The sequence below is a fragment of the Apostichopus japonicus genome, chromosome 20 (genome assembly GCF_037975245.1).
Source record: "Apostichopus japonicus isolate 1M-3 chromosome 20, ASM3797524v1, whole genome shotgun sequence".
Taxonomy (NCBI): domain Eukaryota; kingdom Metazoa; phylum Echinodermata; class Holothuroidea; order Aspidochirotida; family Stichopodidae; genus Apostichopus; species Apostichopus japonicus.
In genome coordinates, this window is record NC_092580.1 from 23733275 (window position 1) to 23753251 (window position 19977).

The 19977-nt window shown below is 35.4% G+C and overlaps 2 protein-coding genes across 6 annotated transcripts in view; one reads left to right on the top strand and one right to left on the bottom strand.

Annotated features, from left to right (window-relative positions):
• Positions 1-16343, top strand: part of LOC139962226 (uncharacterized) — a 56150-nt gene extending 39807 nt beyond the window's left edge. The window contains exons 25-41 of one of the 5 annotated variants that reach the window (XM_071962236.1): positions 1015-1128; positions 1914-2024; positions 2538-2645; positions 2809-2928; positions 3098-3211; positions 4249-4365; positions 5203-5319; positions 5699-5821; positions 6156-6278; positions 7064-7186; positions 7627-7749; positions 8916-9035; positions 9451-9567; positions 10764-10886; positions 11271-11387; positions 13285-13401; positions 13763-16343. In XM_071962236.1, coding sequence (XP_071818337.1) covers positions 1015-1128; positions 1914-2024; positions 2538-2645; positions 2809-2928; positions 3098-3211; positions 4249-4365; positions 5203-5319; positions 5699-5821; positions 6156-6278; positions 7064-7186; positions 7627-7749; positions 8916-9035; positions 9451-9567; positions 10764-10886; positions 11271-11387; positions 13285-13401; positions 13763-13902 — 2027 coding nt within the window. In that variant the 3' untranslated portion in view covers positions 13903-16343. The remainder of the gene's footprint in view (positions 1-1014; positions 1129-1913; positions 2025-2537; positions 2646-2808; positions 2929-3097; positions 3212-4248; positions 4366-5202; positions 5320-5698; positions 5822-6155; positions 6279-7063; positions 7187-7626; positions 7750-8915; positions 9036-9450; positions 9568-10763; positions 10887-11270; positions 11388-13284; positions 13402-13762) is intronic. The other 4 variants (XM_071962237.1, XM_071962238.1, XM_071962240.1 and 1 more) reach the window with 4 other exon arrangements.
• A 138-nt stretch (positions 16344-16481) lies between these two features.
• LOC139962227 (uncharacterized) lies at positions 16482-19965 on the bottom strand. Its single transcript, XM_071962241.1, has 2 exons — positions 19818-19965; positions 16482-19482 (listed from the first exon to the last, which is right to left on the bottom strand). The coding sequence occupies exons 1-2, from the start codon at positions 19903-19905 to the stop codon at positions 18227-18229; spliced, it is 1344 nt and encodes a 447-aa protein (XP_071818342.1). The 5' UTR covers positions 19906-19965; the 3' UTR covers positions 16482-18226.
• Between the last annotated feature and the right edge of the window lie 12 nt (positions 19966-19977).

Consider the following 19977-nt stretch of genomic DNA (forward strand, 5'->3'; position numbering starts at 1 on the left):
TGAGTAGTATATGAAAGAATGGCGTTAAACTTATATCATTACGTTTATAATGTAAGAATGAGTAGTATATGAAAGAATGGCGTTAAACTTATATCATTACGTTTATAATGTAAGAATGAGTAGTATATGAAAGAATGGCGTTAAACTTATATCATTACGTTTATAATGTAAGAATGAGTAGTATATGAAAGAATGACGTTATATTTATATCATTACATTTATAATGTAAGAATGGGTAGTATATGAAAGAATGGCGTTAAACTTATATCATTACGTTTATAATGTAATAATGAGTAGTATATGAAAGAATGGCGTTAAACTTATATCATTACGTTTATAATGTAAGAATGAGTAGTATATGAAAGAATGGCGTTAAACTTATATCATTACGTTTATAATGTAAGAATGAGTAGTATATGAAAGAATGACGTTATATTTATATCATTACATTTATAATGTAAGAATGAGTAGTATATGAAAGAATGACGTTATACTTATGTCATTACGTTTATAATGTAAGAATGAGTAGTATATGAAAGAATGACGTTATACTTATATCATTACGTTTATAATGTAAGAATGAGTAGTATATGAAAGAATGACGTTCATAAAATGATGACTATTGTTATAGGATGATTAGACTGAAAGAATGAAAAGTGGGGTTATTGCAGCATAATCAATACTATGCATAAAATACTTAGAAGCTATGGAAATCAAGCAAAGTACACCATTTTTTATATACATTGATTAAAATGATTAATAAAGTTTCTGTAAATTAATAATGCGGAACATTAAAGGCGGGGTGTGGGGGGGGGGGTTGTTTGTGGGTTGGTTGGTTGTTTACAAATACGATGAAAGATACTAATGAAGCAATATATTATTCACAAATGTCAGATATGCTTTGTAAAATACAGGTTCACAAATCCTAGTAGAAATTATTAACTCAATGATAATGAGTTTGTCTATCGTTTAACTGTCAAGTTGAATAATTTATTAAGTTTCTTCCATTCGCAGTCGATCCTTGTACTTCTAACCCTTGCATGAACAGCGGGGCTTGTAATTCGTTTGGCACTGCCTACAATTGTACCTGTACTTCTGGTTTTGAGGGGCTAATGTGCCAAACCCCAGGTGAGTGAAGTTTATGCACGGTGTCAGGCGTATAGTCATAATAAATCATTGCTTGGACCAGTTCGAAATACCAAGATCAAGAAGATATCTCAATAAATGAAGCATCTCTCTTACGATTTTTGTTCAAAATTGCAACATTTTGCAACAGTTTGAGGTTACGCTGCCATTTGTCTTTCTAGAGACCCTTTCAATAACTGCGCCATAGATGCATGTTCTGCCTATTGTGATTATAAACTCGGTGTGAGGGGGGGGGGGGGATCATGTTCGAACTAAAACCTAAAATGGTTGGACATGCAGTTGAAGGTAATGAAAACAAGCTTCACAGATTGAAGGTAGAACCACTGTAATAATCAGGGGCACCGTCAAATAGGCCGAACATATATATGGATGCTTATACTCCAAATTATGGTAAATAACACCCTCCGGACAACAAGTTATCCCATTACAGACCACCCCACTCTATGATGGGGGCTGTTCCCCATGTGGGCTTTGACTCACTTGCCCTCTCTCCACCGAGGTTCTTAAACTCCCCAACCCCCCCCCCCTCCCACTGCCATGCCGAAGCCTCCACCCATTTTGAGACGTCAAACATATCAAGGAAAGACTCAATTTGAATTTCAGGAAATGGATATTGATGTTTCTTTACATTTAAATACATTAGATTAAGAAACTGTGGTGAAACTGGAGAGAATGTTTATCATGTTTATGATTTGACAAAACTTTAAGCAGTAAACTGTTGCATATTTGTAACACGACTTCTTTCTTTACATTCTTTTCACTGAAAGTTATCCCATGTGACCCTAACCCGTGCCAAAACAATGGACGTTGTTCGCCAGCTGAAAATGGATTCTCTTGTTCTTGCCAAGATCCGGGAATTATCGGAGACACATGCGAGAGTAAGCAGTTTTCTCTCTCCCTCTCTCTTCCCTTAAAGGATTTTATTTATTTATTTCTTCAAAGTTTACGCGAAAAGAAAGACATGAAAAGACGATGCGAAAAGAAAATCAAAGCAAACATAAAATCATTAATTAAGTAAATAATTGAGTAATTCTAGCCTAGCTACAATTCCATTTCAGTAGTAATTTAACTCAAGACGACTCATCAGCGTTCATTTTTAAGAAAGCTTTTATTGTATATATTCATAAAAAAATAACTTATATAAGAACGCATGCAGGCCACAATTTTTTAAAGCCAACTATATCTTAGTTAAACATAATGTGATATCCTATCACAACCCTGTATATATTTAGCATTTACAGCATTACATAATATTATCATTTCATTTTTAGTGCTTTATACCATATTTTTTTAGAAATGGTGTAATTGAGGTATGATATCAGCAATTGCTCCAGTTAAACTGCTCCTATTGTGCTAATAATGTTATCTTTCTTTTTCCTTTTTCATTCCAGTTGATTTGTGTTCCCCTAACCCCTGTCAAAATGATGGAACATGCCAAAGAGCCCAAGGGAGCTTTTCATGCGACTGTGCGGCAGGATTCATGGGAAACCTCTGTAATGGTATGAGTTACAAAAGGGATATATACATTTTCAGATATTGTGAATGTGCTTTTTATTTCCATATCATTCATTGGCTAGCTATATAGAAACATTTCATACCTTAAGACAAGCTTAATTGATGTATGGAATATATCAATTCTCTTCTGTTTTTCTCTCTTTAAAGCCACAGACAATTGCAATCCTAACCCCTGCATGAACAGTGGTATGTGTACACCACTGGGTGATTCCTATCAATGTAATTGCTCAGGCACAGGGTTCACTGGAACAGATTGCGAAACTATTGGTGAGTGGATGAACTTGTTTATATAGCTGCATTTTCTGTTGAATTTGCTACATTTTCACTGACATGAGAATTATCCTTAACCCCTAACCTCTAATTACAGTGTTAATGATTCCTTCTTTTTTAATTTGATTTGTTACCTCCTTTTTTTCCTTCTTGCCATATTTCACAGTTGATTTGTGTAATCCAAATCCTTGCCTGAATGGTGGTATTTGTGGTGGGACCAGCCTTGCAATTTCTTGTACCTGTCCAGATGGATTCGTTGGTGACACCTGTCAGACATCAGGTTAGTTATACCAAGGAGGGTTCTACAAGGCTTGTAGCACCCTCCTTGGTTACACTCTCTTTAAAGGGCATCTATAAATTCAATGTCTAAAAGTTTGAGGTATGCGATGGTTGTGATGTTGGAATAGACCAACAAACTGCATGTCGTTCTTTTGCACTTTCAAAACAATGAAATAGTTATGTGACCTTGGAAAATATATCAACAATATACCCGGATGTTATTCTGTATTGGTGAGATATGAGAGACTTCCGAGGGGAAAGAGTGATTTCAAGTGGACACGTTTATTAAATGGATGGCTTTTCGGCAGGATGTTAGATTTGATGATGATTTTAGTCCGGTTTCAAAATATTAACTTATTGGAATGCTCCAGCTTTAAGGCTAAGTTGATGATGAAGTTAGACTTGTCTATCCATTATTCCATAAACTAACTTCATATATAACAACAGAGCACCTTTGGACAGTTGAATGCATGAAATTCAATACCATTTGTCCTTAAACAAATGTCTATATGTATTGTAAACCATTGGTAGCTATAAATGTCATCTGCTTCTGTCTAATTTGGGTTTTGCGTAACGTCTGAGGAAGACCTCTTGATCTGTATATTAGACTTAATATTCCAGTCACTTTAACTGATGAACACCTGTATTTGTTTAAAGGGCCATACCTCAACAATTACAAAAGGTGTTATAGATATACAACTGCTGTTGATAACAACATTAATTTTGTGTCTATAATCATTCTTTCTATGCATGAATGAAAATGAATGTAAAACTAGAACATGTTTAATGCACGTTCCACGTGTGACATCAAGAATTATACTGCTCAATGTACTAATCCACATCAAATTCATATTTTTTAAAAAAGAGAAATTTCCTGTCTCGGCAACGTAAAAAGCCATCAAGATCAGAGTTTGATACAACTCTATTGTTTCTTTTCATTTCATCAGTAGTATCATATATTTTTTGAAATCTATATTTTCGATATGTGACACATTCATGGTACATTTTATATCGGCATATTTACTTTTCTGCTTTCAGTCATAACACCTTGCGACCCAAGCCCTTGCCAGAATGGAGGTGCCTGCGACATTACTGCTGGGTCTGCATACGAGTGTAACTGCACATCGGGATGGGGTGGACAAAATTGTGATGTGGGTAAGCATTACATTCACAAATATCCAGAATGATACAGGCATAATAGTTAGACCATATAGGTAGACAATATATGGTAATGAAAATGAATGTAAAACTAAAACATGTTTAATGCACGTTCTACGTGTTATATCAAAAATTATACTGCTCAATGTACTAATCCACATCAAATTCATATTTTAAAAAAAAGAGAAATTTCCTGTCTCGGCAACGTAACAAGCCATCAAGATCAGAGTTTGATGCAACTCTATTGTTTCTTTTCATTTCATCAGTAGTATCATATATTTTTTGAAATCTATATTTTCGATATGTGACACATTCATGGTACATTTTATATCGGCATTTTTACTTTTCTGCTTTCAGTCATAACACCTTGCGACCAAAGCCCTTGCCAGAATGGAGGTGCCTGCGAAATTATTGATGGGTCTGCATACGAGTGTAACTGCACATCGGGATGGGGTGGACAAAATTGTGATGTGGGTAAGCATTACATTCACAAATATCCAGAATGATACAGGCATAATAGGTAGACCATATAGGTAGACAATATATGGTAATGAAAATGAATGTAAAACTAAAACATGTTTAATGCACGTTCTACGTGTTATATCAAAAATTATACTGCTCAATGTACTAATCCACATCAAATTCATATTTTAAAAAAAAGAGAAATTTCCTGTCTCGGCAACGTAACAAGCCATCAAGATCAGAGTTTGATACAACTCTATTGTTTCTTTTCATTTCATCAGTAGTATCATATATTTTTTGAAATCTATATTTTCGATATGTGACACATTCATGGTACATTTTATATCGGCATTTTTACTTTTCTGCTTTCAGTCATAACACCTTGCGACCAAAGCCCTTGCCAGAATGGAGGTGCCTGCGAAATTATTGATGGGTCTACATACGAGTGTAACTGCACATCGGGATGGGGTGGACAAAACTGTGATGTGGGTAAGCATTACATTCACAAATTTCCAGAATGATACAGGCATAATAGGTAGACCATATAGGTAGACCATAATGGTAGACCATAAAAAAATTGATAATATTACAATATGAATGTAAATTGTTTATAAGGACAAGAGTACTTGATTATTTCTTCTTTTCCCCCTCAGTCAATCGTTTACCCTCCCCCCCACCCTAGAGATGGCAATGATCCCCATACTTGCCTTATTGTGAATGTGATGTTAATACACAGGCCTAGGTTTACGGTCTGCTGTATTCAAAATGCTATACATTATACACATTGAACAATTCTAGACATATAGCCTGCCATCTTATCATCTGAATATTCTTTTATAAAATTATTTTTTCTGATTCTGTTTTCCAGATCTATTGCCTTGTAGTCAATCTCCTTGTCAAAACAATGGCACGTGTTTGGAGCTGCCACAGCCAGGATCTTACAACTGTACATGTGATGCAGCGAATTGGGGCGGCACTCACTGTGAAATAGGTATAGTTATCGAGCCATTAAAAGTAAACACAATAGCAAGGAATGATAAAGTAGTGTCCTTCCTACGTGCATCCGGAAGTCAATCTTTTATCCCCCCCCCCCCTCCTCATCATTATCATTATATTTACGCAGGGTGGCTAGTGATGTCCATGATCCCCATACTTGCCATATTGTGACTGTGATGTTAATACACAGGCCTAGGTTTACGGTCAGCTGTATTCAAAATGCTATAAATGATACACATTTAACAATTCTATAGACATACAGCCTGCCATCTTATCATCTGCATGGATATTCTTTTATAATTTGTTTTTTTATTGATTCTGTTTTCCAGATCTATTGCCTTGTAGTCAATCTCCTTGTCAAAACAATGGCACGTGTTTGGAGCTACCACAGCCAGGATCTTACAACTGTACATGTGATGCAGCAAACTGGGGTGGCACTTACTGTGAAATAGGTATAGTTATCAAGCCATTGAAAGTAAACAAAAAAACAAGGAATGATAAAGTAGTGTCCTTCCCACTGAATCCGGAAGCGTATTGCAAAATCTTTGTCTGATACATATAGCTAATACAGCGAGTACTGTTCATGTCCCACAACCCTGCATCAGTAATTACTACTGTGTGTTCGTAACAAGGTAACAAGTTAGCAGCTTTGCTGTTGTTACAGTGCCACCTGCAACACATGTTACCGTGTTACGAACACAAAGTATTCATTACTGATGCATGGTTGTGGGGCAAGAACAGTACTTGCTTTTCCAGCTATATGTATCGGCTGGTATTGTTCTAAGATAAATGCTCACTTATAATTAACGTACAGCAAGTAATAAACTATCAATCTCAAATCATTTTCTCTATCTGAAGCAACATTCTAAATAATCCCGCGAAAGTGAGAGCCATGAAACTTTGACACAAGTATGAAAATTTATTTGACCTATTGAAGTGAGTTTAGCGCAGATATCTTCAGTTATTTTACAATGTTATTTAATTGTTTTGCTGGAATTAAAACCATTGTCAAAGGATGGTATACTTGCATGGAAATACTCCGAAACAAGATCTTGCAATTGTACATGTCCATCCTTTCTTTACCAAATTTGTTCCAAAGTTAATTGATTCAATTACATTTTGATTTGAAAGAAGACTTCAGTTGAGATGCCTGTTTTTCATGGAAAGTAGTAGAACATCGTCTTAATTCCTTCATAAAATAGTTCGAGAAATATCGTTTCTGGTATTTGTTTTATAGATCTGACACCTTGCAGTCCAAATCCTTGCTATAATGAAGGTAACTGTACAGAAGGAACTGAGCCTGAGTCATTCATATGTTCATGTAATGAAACTCAATGGAATGGTACATTATGTGAAATAGGTAAGTTTGTAGCTTAATTTTCACTATTGCTTTGCATTTGGTGTGAAATTATTTGTGTATAAATATTTACTACTGCTGATTTATTGATCACTTTTAAGTGGAACTTATATCTCTTCTACAGTTTGTTTTAAGGCGCCGATATCTTCAGTTAGGCTATTTTACAATGTTATTTAATTGTTTTGCTAGAATTAAAACCATGTTATTAAGATCATTGTCAAAGGATGGTATACTTGCATGGAAATACTCCGAAACAAGATCTTGCAATTGTACATGTCCATCCTTTCTTTACCAAATTTGTTCCAAAGTTAATTGATTCAATTACACGTTGATTTGAAAGAAGACTTCAGTTGAGATGCCTGTTTTTCATGGAAAGTAACATCGTCTTAACTCCTTCATAAAATAGTTCGAGATAAATCGATTCTGGTATTTTTTTTTTATAGATCTGACACCTTGCAGTCCAAATCCTTGCTATAATGAAGGTAACTGTACAGAAGGAACTGAGCCTGAATCATTCATATGTTCATGTAATGAAACTCAATGGAATGGTACATTATGTGAAATAGGTAAGTTTGTGGCTTAATTTTCAGCATTGCGTTAATTTGATGTCAAATAAATTGTAGAAATATTTACTCCTGCTGATTTATTGATCAATTTTAAGTGGAAATAATATCTCTTCTACATTATTTAAACTGGTATCAGACTTTTATGATTAGCAAGTTTTCTTTGGTTTCCATCTGTGGAAGGTTTCACATCAGTATTCAAGACATATTTTTGTGAGGGTTTCTAGATTCATTCAAGTAGTACTATAAGGTGAACCGTTTCAGTTTATTCCTCCACATCACCTCAGTGAGGTAAAGAGATGTTTGCACTTTACATTTTAATAACAATCCAGAGATTAACAAAATGACAAATAACATATAACTTAAGAACATAGGGAGTACAAAGAAAAGAGAAAAGAACACACGCGTTCTTTCAAAGATTTGTGCTGAATAGACTGAGAGGAGAAAGAGGCGGGGGGGGGGGGGCTTTAAAAAAAGTCTAAAAATGAAACGTGGCACCAGAGACTGTTAAGAAAAAGGAACTTCCTTAAGAGACAACAGTTTCTGAATGATACTACAAAATCTCCTTAGATTTACAAAGACATTTTTATCAGATGACTGAATGAAACAAATGTTTCATTTTAATAGAACTGGGTCTTTTCCTAAAATATGGTTTCAAGAACTCAATCCTATCGGCTGCAAAGTAAAGACGATCAAAAATGTAATGAACAGCGTTTTAAAAGGTTAAACAATCAGGACAAAATATTATTTTCACTTTATATTCAGCCAGAAGTGTAGTGTAAACTGCCAAAGCCATTTACTATAATATAGTATATGAAAATAATATTTCAGCAAATATCAATTGCAAGAAAATGTTCTGCTAAGTTTAACAAGGAAACTTTATTTATACCTACTGTGTGTATGTAAACGTAAATTTCAGGTGTTTGTTTTGCTTTCAAGTGTGGACATATGGTATGTATGTAGGTATATTTTTAATGCAAACATTCTCAGTCTGTTATTGGATGTGTATATATAGCTTACTTGAGTGTAAAGCAACAAAGGATCGGAAAATAAAACATTATTAAAAACTGTAATCGTATGTACAATAACAAAATGCTTCGGTTAAGAATCAGAAGCAGTAACTTGCTATCACTATTTAAACGGTTTACAACCACTGATTTCTAACACAGATTTGACCCCGTGTGACCCGTTACCCTGTCTAAACGGTGGCAATTGTACCAACGAAGGTCCAGGACTCTATAGCTGTCAGTGTGATGAAATCGAATGGTCTGGACCAGACTGCGATCTAGGTCAGTAACTTCCATTCGAAATTGTAATAACGATGTAGCATGTTTATCTTGATTTCGTATAATTATTCATATTCTTCGTTGTAACATTCATCGATTTAAAACATTAATTTTACTGCTTCAACCTGTCAATTGGGGGACACACATCCAACTTACATAATCTGCTCATCTGTTTATTGCTCGTAGACAAAGGTAAGGAAAGTAAGCTATACCTATAAATAATATGGTGGCCGTTGTTAGATATTTTCTAGCTCACTTCTGAGGGAGCCCATGCTTCATCATCTCTATACTGCCTATTCTACTTTGATAAATGTACCGTATTGTGAGAAGTAGAATTAACTAAACAGTCATGTCCACTGAAACCTATTGTGTTTTATACTCTTCTCACTGCGGACATATATCATAATTTTATACACAGACTTGACACCTTGTGATCCACTACCGTGTCTTAATAACGGTAGTTGCAGTACACTTGGTGCAGCGAACTTCTCATGTAACTGTACCACAAAGTGGAGTGGACAACTCTGTGAAGTAGGTGAGTATATATGTATGTATGTATTTTAGATCCTCCTGCATGCAAGAACTCGCGAAGAAGCCATCATTGGCTTATCAAAGCCGCAAGCTGACCGAAGTCAGTCTCTTACATTCATATTTATCGTCCATGATTATGAATTGCCAATTGTCAACAACTCTGTAACTGGACGACATACATTAATCTTGGAGTGGCTCGAACCGGGGACCTTATGATTGGAAGGCACCGGCGTTAACCACTGAGCTAACACTCCACTATATATTGGAAGGTTTGCCCAGTTTATTTCTTGCATAATGTTTCTTCGATGATATAATTATCATATAGTCCACAGAGAAACATTTTTGGCAAAGCTTTAATGTCTTGACGATGGATTGTCTGAGTGGTTTAATCAATATTTCATTTGTATAACTCTTAGAGGCTAGCACTTCCAGCTCCCAGTTAACGATTTAAAATGGTACTGTGAACAATCATTTCAGACATTGAACCAACATTGCTATTTTGGCATTGTATACATTTGTAGTAATTATCATATGTATCCTCGTATCCTTAGATATCGTATTGCTAAATAATGGTACGAAAATATCATAATCATTTGCCACCAATCATGAGGGTAGGCTTTTGTAATAATTTGTTATCCAGTGAAGATTTCCAAATATAGCAATGTAATAAAATTACGATCAAACTTTCCAAAAACAAAACCCTCCTATACCAACGTCACTTGTTTTGTCATGTGATACGGGGGTATTAGGCACTGTTATGTAATAGCCAGCTACCAGGTCCATAGTTTGAAGAGCCTCTCACAGTATTCTGATGATTGATATAGTGTTTTGATGAAGATTCTTACCGTCCTAAGTTATGTAAAAGTTCAGTATGTTGTGTTGTAATACTTCATAAGTGGACATAAACATTTCTGTTATTTTCTTTCTTTCTTTCTTTCTGAAGAAAAAAAGCCAACCCTTCCAAAATCTTCCTTAGAAAAGGAGATCCTTATATATTGCAAAATATTTCTAGACTAATCATTGTTCAAAATTATATGGATAACATGGTCGGCACTGTAAATACGTTTGTATAGTAGGACACAAAACGGTCAACCTAAAAGAAAACCTAGCTGTGCACCGCTGTGTTGTAGACCTATACGTTCACGTTAGAAAAAAATTGTTTTGTAATTCTTATAATATCTTTACAATATGTCCTATCAGACCTTCTACCCTGTGACTCATCGCCGTGTGAAAATGGTGGTATCTGTCAAAATGGTACAGGTCCAGGAACATTCCTCTGTTCTTGCTCTGGTGACTTCATAGGTGTGACATGTGGAACACTAAGTAAGTTACTTTCAATTAGTTTGTTTTTACTTTTTCAAACTTGTGTTTCATCATCACTGTTCTATTTTCTTCACATTGTATCGTTTAAATAATGATAACTGTTTCCCTTAAATTTAATAAATCTGATATTACAGTATTGTACAGAAATAGTAATTAATTTCTGATTTACTTTTTTTCTTCTTACTTTGCTTTGATGATGATGATGATGATGATGATGATGATGATGATGATGATGATGATGATGATGATGATGATGATGATGATGATGATGATGATGATGATGATGATGATGATGATGATGATGATGATGATGATGATGATAAAATGTCGGGTATTCTGCTTCTTTTCTCTAAAGTTTCTCTGGTCTCCTTACATATAATATAGGTAACACATGTAGGCAGAATCCCTGCCAAAATGGCGGAATTTGCACCCCTTCTGTCAACGGACGAATATGCCAGTGCGCAGCTGAATATGAAGGTGCAACATGCAGTACATTGAAAGGTAGTAACATCATAGGACCCCCCGTAACTCTATGAAAACGTCATGGCACTATTTATCATTGTTGTTGACTCGAAATAAATGACTTGAGCTCGAGTAACAACTTTATTTTACTTGTAATTTGACTTGAGAGGCAAAGCAAAATGACTCGTGACTTAGGTTGACATGGCGATGAAATCAAATGACTTGTGACTTGACTTGAAGTGTTTACAACACCGCTCTTAATCCACCGTTAAAATAAATCTCATTTGAATATCTGATTTGTAAAGCAACAGTGCGACAGTTCTATGTTTACTGCGGTAAAAATCTTAATAACTGGACAGTGGTAGGGATATTCGGACAAATTGGCAAAGGTTCAAGGAATGTAACATTCTTTAATGTGGTTTCCTTAATGGTTTCCGTTATTATCTCACAAATGTGCACATATTTCCAAAAGAAGACAAACAATTTCTACTTTCTCCTACGCAGCGACAGTTTTGTCATATCTATTCGCATTGTTTTACATTTTTTTTACTCAATACGTTATATTGGTCCAACAGCAAGATCTATACTCGACTTAGTGAATAAAGCACCGATGTGACGCTGAAGTCGGCATTTGACGGAATATTCGAGATTTGTTAGTTTTAGTCAATGTTATTAGTCAATATTATATTTTATATATAGGTCAATTTATGAATATATTTTCATTTCATCTTGATCACTTTATGGCTTTACTTTACCTTCAGTGTTATTTTCCCTCTCAATGTTATTTATCATCCAGCAAATATTGTTATTGACTGTTTGTCGATTGACTGTGCTCATGTCTATTTTCTCATGTTTTCAAAACTGTTTGTTTGCATAATACATATCGAATGTGGATCCATCATCGATTACATATATTTCTATGATACACAGCAAGTGATTGAGGTTGTTCAACTGTCCATAAATTCTACAGAATAAAGCGATATTGTTATCATCAAACTGTTCATATACTATTTACCATCCAACATCTTCATATATTAATTTACATTCAACTGTATTTATTATGTTAATTACAATCAATGACAGATTTCATCCCTTACATCAGGACTGCCAAGAGGGTATTAACTACTAATTTGGATGTCACACTGATTTATTCATTTTTTTTATTTAATTTACAGTAACATCCCGATAGAACTTAGAGACATTGCGTTGTAATTGTTGAAATGTTTGATCGCTATATATACGCATGGTCATAGTTTGAGTTAACGTAAGGCTTAGCGTGACTATCGACAGTGATTAGAATATGTTTGCTAAAAAATAACAATTTCTTTCTAGCATCTAATAAATTGCAATACATGTTTCCAAATTTAAACAATGAGCAAAAAGGGACATTCAAACAGGGCATGAGGAATACATTTATCTGATTGGTTTTGACAGTGTCATGGATCAAGGAATTTAAGTATTAACACAAATCATAGGAAATGAAAGAGTCAACAATATTCAGTTAACTGGTGTGTTTTACATGTTCCCCCTACGTCACTCTGCGTTCCCTCCTCAAACCGCTGCAGCTACCTCCTAGAACTCCTTTCCCCATCATCCAACACTTTTACTCACTAACCCCAGGCGTCGATCCCCATTTCCCTCGCATGTAGCCTACCTCGAGTATCTCCACTTTCAGAAGCTATTCATATGTGTTCAGCTATATAGCCGTTCTGTTAGAGCAATGAAGTAGCTATTTCAAGCCATGTTACCAGCCTCTTCTCTTCGTTTCTCAACCTGCAACCCTTCCCCGTGCTCCGTTCATCCTTCCCTCCACCGTCAACGTCACCCCCCAAAACCCTGTCCCCGGTGATACTTGGTGTTTCCTTGGAGTAGACATGCTATAAGTTATTACTGACTGGTTATGATCTATACCTTTGGATATTTTTAACACTCACAGATCCTGTCAACGAGTGCGCCTCTGAACCTTGCTTGAACGGTGGCACCTGTATCAACCTTGTCGGTAACTACGCGTGCACCTGCCCCGACGCCTTCAATGGCACGAACTGCGAATCCAGTAAGTTAAAATGGATATTGGAGGGGTGGAGCGTGGTGCGGCGGGGTGGGGCGGGTGGGGTGGGGCGGGGGCTTTGCGGGGGCGGGCGGGGGTCTACTTTCTGCATAACCCCAATATGACAGTAAAACTATGTTGAATAAGTTTTCAAAAGTCTCTCAAAATTTGATGATGAATAAATACTTCGTCTCATTTGATGACTGACCTCACTTATGATTATTTTGGAAACTATATTTTTAGGCAAATGCCACAAAACAGCGTCGATTGTCTTTTTTAGCTTTATGATTTGATCATAAGCGATGTATTCGATGTTCAGCATCAATATTATTATTTTTTTTGGTCACATTTTAATTTTTCTTCGTAGATGCTGTAAATAATGCTCCGTTAGGAGGAACTACATCCTCATCCTGGTGGATCATCATCATTTGCCTCTGTTTCCTAATCATCATCGGCATCGCTGCAGCCTGTGTCTGCGTCAGTATGTCCAAGAAGGCATCTAGTTAAAGATACAAGACAGCCATGTGTCCAATCTGCAACTGATGTTAAGACAAAACGACATACCTATATCGAACTGTAATCAAACATTCCTCATCAAATATCGGACTGATATTCTATACAATTGTTTCTTTCTCTTCTTGATTATTATTATTATTATTATTTTTCTTTTTACAATTAAAGACAGTGGCCATTGGTCACTTTGCATTACTGACACAGTTATAGGGAACTAAATTCACCTATCGACTTGTCCATTTTTTGTCCAATATAGAAAGCGATTACCTGTGTCAAACATTAAGATACTCTTCTGAAATGAAAAAAAAAAAGGGAACCATGTTTAATCAGACTTTTCCTATAATTGCTAAAATACATCTTCGGTGCAGATACCGACATCATTAAATGAAAAATGATGTATTGCCCATGCCTGAATGGTTTGTTGATAAACAATCATTTAGTGCATCTGCAGTACTATTAGCTTATCATATACACCACATCAGTCCCTACCTGTCGCTCCTGTCTCTCCGAAAAGGAAAGAAAAAGAAATAAACATCAGGTCCTTTATTGGATATTGCTGCTCATGTTTAAAGCAATTGTATATATATATAGAATAGGTTTATTTCATCCACTGCAAAATTATAAATTGTGAAATATTACGAAAGAAATTGTTAATTTTATTCTTCTTCTTTCTTTTTTTGTGCTTATAAACGCATTTTGATCAAAAGACGATTTTAAGAAGATTGTATAAAGTTTTTAGTCAATTTAATTTGTCGTGAAAATTGTGTCTGTAAATCAAATATTAATTGAATAATGATAATATTTCTTAAAGCTTATGTAAATTAGTGAAATTGTTAATTACTAAGATAAAAATGATACCGCTCAGTAATATTTGATTCTCACAAAACCCACTAAAGTCTTTCAATAATTCAAGTGGAATAATCATGTAGTTAAGTCTTTCAACTCTTCATTGTTTTTTTGTATTAATTAGTAAGCTAAATATAAACATATTTCTCGCAACGTACTTAACCTTTTCGTGTATCTTCAACTTTTCGATATCTTTCTTCTTTGAGGAATCTTTTGCCTTAGACATAATGAAAATATATCATTTCTTTCATAAATTATTAAGATTTTCAAGTGTTTTCAAGGTTTACTTAAATTTATTAATCTATAAAACTAATTGCTTCTTTTATTTGTATTGAGTTTGCAATATCTAATGCATATTCATTACTTCTAAATTCTAATAGAAATATTTCAATCCATATTTATTACTTCTAATGATTATATATATTTCATCGGTTTGCGATCAATATCGGGAATATTGGAAACCTTGGCTTATCAATACTGTGCCTTTTTCACTGTGCTGTGTCTTTATGTGAATTTAGTCTTTCAAATTGTCTCTTCTTCACAAATACCAGAGATTTCAGCCGGTTGTGGTCTTGATTTTAATATTTCTGATGAAAACTACTAATTTGTATGTCATACCAAGGTTTCATATGTGATGCGGAGTTTTAGATCCGATTTACGGAATTATGAAGTTGTAATTCAGTCAGTCGAGCCACTAAGCGTCCCGTTGTTTTAGTACAGTCTAAAATCCAAAGGTTGGTACTTTACATATAGACCTATATTGTACTACTACAATGTTATTTGTCACATCTTTGGCTAAATTCATGTTTAGTATATGTTCCCTTTCAACGGGAATGGTGATGCACACCCGACGATGATCACACAGTCACAGTCCCGATGCAAGGGGACTGGGGTTGAGAGCGGATCAGTCGTTCGGTAGTTTGGTTTTCGTGCCCAGGTTCTTTCCTGGGCGACTTTTTCTTAAAAAGTATCTTGATTTAAGGAATGAGTCACATACGTGTTAACAGTTAATTCTCCTTCATTGCAAAGTTCCTCTTGTTGCATAAGCCATGCCAATTGCTTGGCTTCATCTTTTGTTGTTCATAGTTTGTCTGAGGTGCTTGGGAGAGATGGGGGGGGGGGGGGAGACAGTAGCGTGTGGAACCGTGCCATGGATCAAGAGGGTACATGGTATTAAAGAGGTTTATCCTTCATATTGATTGTTAGTAAAATGAATGGCCGGCACAGAATCCCTCTCTATCAAATTATATCTCATTTCTCTTTCTCTCTTGTACTGATATGTAGAATACTTATATATGTTAATACTATATTAAGACGTTATTATAATTTTCTCAACAAACTTTGACTTAAGATCGAGCGATTCGTAAAGAAAAATAATAAAAAAAGTCTTAATATCTATTACTGATCGACAAAGAGGATCCAAAAATGAGTCAATATTTTTTTTTTATTACCCTTTTCATCTCTTTTATTAAATTTCAACCTTGTAAAATTATAACTAATTGTTGGTTTTCCTCTTTTTAAAGTAAAATACATGTAGATGCAGTTTAAATCAGAAATAATAGAATATGTGCATCAAGCATGATCCGATGTATCGATGTGTAATTCTTATCATTATGTTGTTCATTTTACTTTGCTATTGTGTGTACGTATGTCTGTGTGTCTGTCTGTCCAAAGCGAGTCATTTTTTAGAAGAGACCAGACTCGCTCAAATGAACGATCTAACCGTGTAAACATCAAAGTTTACAAAAAACAAACAAGTATATATTTGAAACATGTAGTTATTGTTCATAATGATAACTCAGCAATGATAAGGGCCGTTACATTACATCTGGAATTATTTCATAGTCATGCATACAAGGTGAAATATTGGTATTCATACTAGGATATATATCATATACCCTGCTGAGGTAAAGATCTTTGATATAACAATGTTTCCGAAGAAATATTCTTTCTGACAATGTGTAGTAGGCCATCATGCATGTGTACTTTATCTAGTAAACAAACCAACTTCAAATAACAGATAATTTAGCAATGGTGAAACTGGTACGGTATGCTCAGGGGCGAATCGTTCGTTGCTAAGAATTATTGGCTACAAACTATTTGTTTTTTCCCTCAATATATACTGGATTAATTCACACGCTTCTAGGGCGTTCGTTGTTTATACCGACGTTTTCTTTCCGGGTTCCACCTCTCACAAGAAACCCTGGATTCGTCACTTCATGATGTGTTTATTTACAACTGAAAACCTTTGATCATCAAAGTTCAAACAATGTTGATCGTTCGTCTTCGCATCAGCTTTGTATGTTAAAGGTGATCATTCCTTTGGCAAACAATTTTTAGATAGGCCAACGATGGTCACCCAAAACTTTTATAGTAGTATAGATAACACATCAAATCGACGTAAAAGCAGCAGTTAGGGTGTAAGTATTAAGTTTTACATTATATTCACGGGATATAGCTTTATACCCTATATATGTATATCCTTATAAATGATTAGTTGGTTGAATAGATCAACGTAAACAAACATACAACGAATTAACTTTTCTTGCTTTTACAGCCTTCGTTTCAAGGACACTGAACACAGGTTTGTGGCCTAAGGCAACTTTTCGAAATATTAATATTTTATTGTCTTCTTTCAAGAGGGGAGCATCACATCATTCAAATGATACATGTGGGCTTGTATTTAGGGGTTAATTTACTGGCCTAAGATAAGAAATTTGATGAGTGCTTCACTCAAAAGCATAGTTTGCACATTAAACAAGGTTCCCAAATTTACCAAACTTCACTTGCCTGCAAGAGAATGTTCCCGACAATGATGAACTTTTCAGTCGGCAACCAGTTTCCACGATAGGATTTACTCCGCCGCGCGTTTCCTTATTCATGCACGTGCTGCAATTTGTACTCACGTTATATTCACATGTATATGTCCCAATACACACGACCCAATAATAACCAATATAGACCAAACAAACTAAACATGCTCAAATACTGTTGTATATCTTTGGAAATACATATAATGAATTGTTATTCAATATAAATGCACGATGAGAGACCACTAGAGTTCCTCCTGTCAGAATCCAGGTATAAAGTGTAGTGTAAATGAAGACTCAAAAACCATGATTCCCAAAATGTCACGGCATGAATTTTAACTGTTTCAACGATAAGGAATAAGAGAAACCTGTATTTCTGAATTTTTCGAGCTGTCAGCCAAAATATTTTGTTAGTATTTAGTACAGCAGAAGGCCTGGTTGGTATTTAATACCAATTTGTAACCTAACTGCATTTTACGCATCCATACTTGTTTCTACGTGTTTGTAAATATGTTACTCTCCATGGCAACATGGAGGACACTGGAGTTATGGAAACTGACTAGACTAAGACAGCAAAATTATATACATTGTGGATCAATGGATAGATGAATAGATAGATATTTCACAGAAACGAAATTACTAAAGTACACAACCTGTTACTGTTATGTACCATGACAGAATACAAACTGTTGAATAAATCCAACAGCCTTCCTTCGCCTACTCATCGTCGGCATTGTAACATTGGCTACATTGTTACATAACTCCGCTGAAGTATGCTGTTCGTCAATCCCGACATTAAATATACTGAATAATTTACTCTTTAAAGTACATTGGTAGTCTGCATACTCTAATGCTCTCAATGTCATCTGTGCGTGCTGATGCAATTTCCGTAGATTTTTCGAGCCAGACCCCTTAATCACATCCTCAAATGGACTGCATGGGTTTATTACAAAGTTCGTTTTCTTTAGAAGTTCCCTTGGAATGTCGTCAATTGAATAATATTCTGTCCAAAATAATTTCACAGCATCAGACATTGTTATTAATCGTAGAAAGTATTTAAAGCCACTGACTATATCGGGATATTCATTCATAATTTCCGTCTGTTCGGCGGCGTGAATTGCAAATAGTTCAATAATTATCGAGCGTCCTCTTTTAAAACCATCCACATGGCACACCGAGCTCCATAGCTTCGCTAATCGAATAATAGCTCGACAATAGTCACTCCTTGATCCGGTAAATTCTACAAGTCCTTCTAAAGTAGACGAACTTAGAACTCTTGAATATAATACGTACTGCCTGCTGCCGTTTATAAATCGCAGTGTGCGTTTGACTTGCCCAGTGACCTTAGACGTGCCAAAAACATTATAAGTTTCCGTCATCATTACGTCACTATTTTCCATTAAATAACTCGTTTCGTCGTGATGTATTTGATCATTATCATATTCTTCTGTCTTCTCTGACATATCAACTCCGAGCTGCAAATCTACGTCAACATTTCTAAATTTAAAGGCATGTATTACAAATCCGTCATACTGCTTCGTGATGTAACTATGCCGGAATGCTGATGTTTGCAACCAATCACGAAGTATCTTATTCAATATCGCAAATCTTCTGATCAATTGATCGTGATCTAATTCGACGAAAATTATCACATCCAAATCCTTTGTCGTTGGAAGAGAGACACCCTTTGCAGTACTGCCGACGAGGGACACACGGTTGATGTTGTCAATCGACTTGGACAAGTTGAACAATATAGCTCGTCTAATCTCTTCAAATACGTGAAGTAAGCGTTTCGCTTGGTCTGAGTTGGTTTCTAAAAATGAAGTGAAATTGTCTAGAAGTTCCGATACATCATCATAATGGTAACGCCAAGCGTCGTTTACAGTGTAACATTCTGCTGGCGTAACGTTGTTGTGATCTGAGGAAGAAAGAAAACATTGATTATATTATAGTATTAATAAGGATTAGGTCAGTAGACAAAGAGAGAGAGAGGGGGCTGGTTGGCGATCCTGGAATGAGGCCAGAAACGCAGCTGCCGACCGAGATAAATGGAGACGCTCGGTGGAGGCCTTATTTGCCTCTAGGCAAGAAGAAGACAGATGATGATTAATAAGGATTGTATAAAACATTTCAATAAAAATATAGAAATTAGAAAAATGTATACAGACATAGAGACAGACGGACGAATGGAAGGATGGATGAATGTACTGATAATTTGGTTTTTATACATATGTACAAAATGTTGAACCTTACCTGTTTCCATACAAGCTGCTTCTGACAATAAAACAGGTGAAACTAATAAGCATATCCGGAGGCACAGTAAGTCCCAGTCTTTAAGCATCTTCCTTCTAATTTCACTTTCCTACTATTAAACATAAGCGATACGACTTGTTTCTTTTAAGTTTCGCTGTCA

Coding starts and splice junctions, on each gene's coding strand:
- LOC139962227 (XM_071962241.1), bottom strand. CDS start 19,905: ATGCTTAAAGACTGGGACTTACTGTGCCTCCGGATATGCTTATTAGTT. Junction 19,483..19,817: donor AGCAGCTTGTATGGAAACAG/GTAAGGTTCAAC, acceptor TTTCTTCCTCAG/ATCACAACAACGTTACGCCA.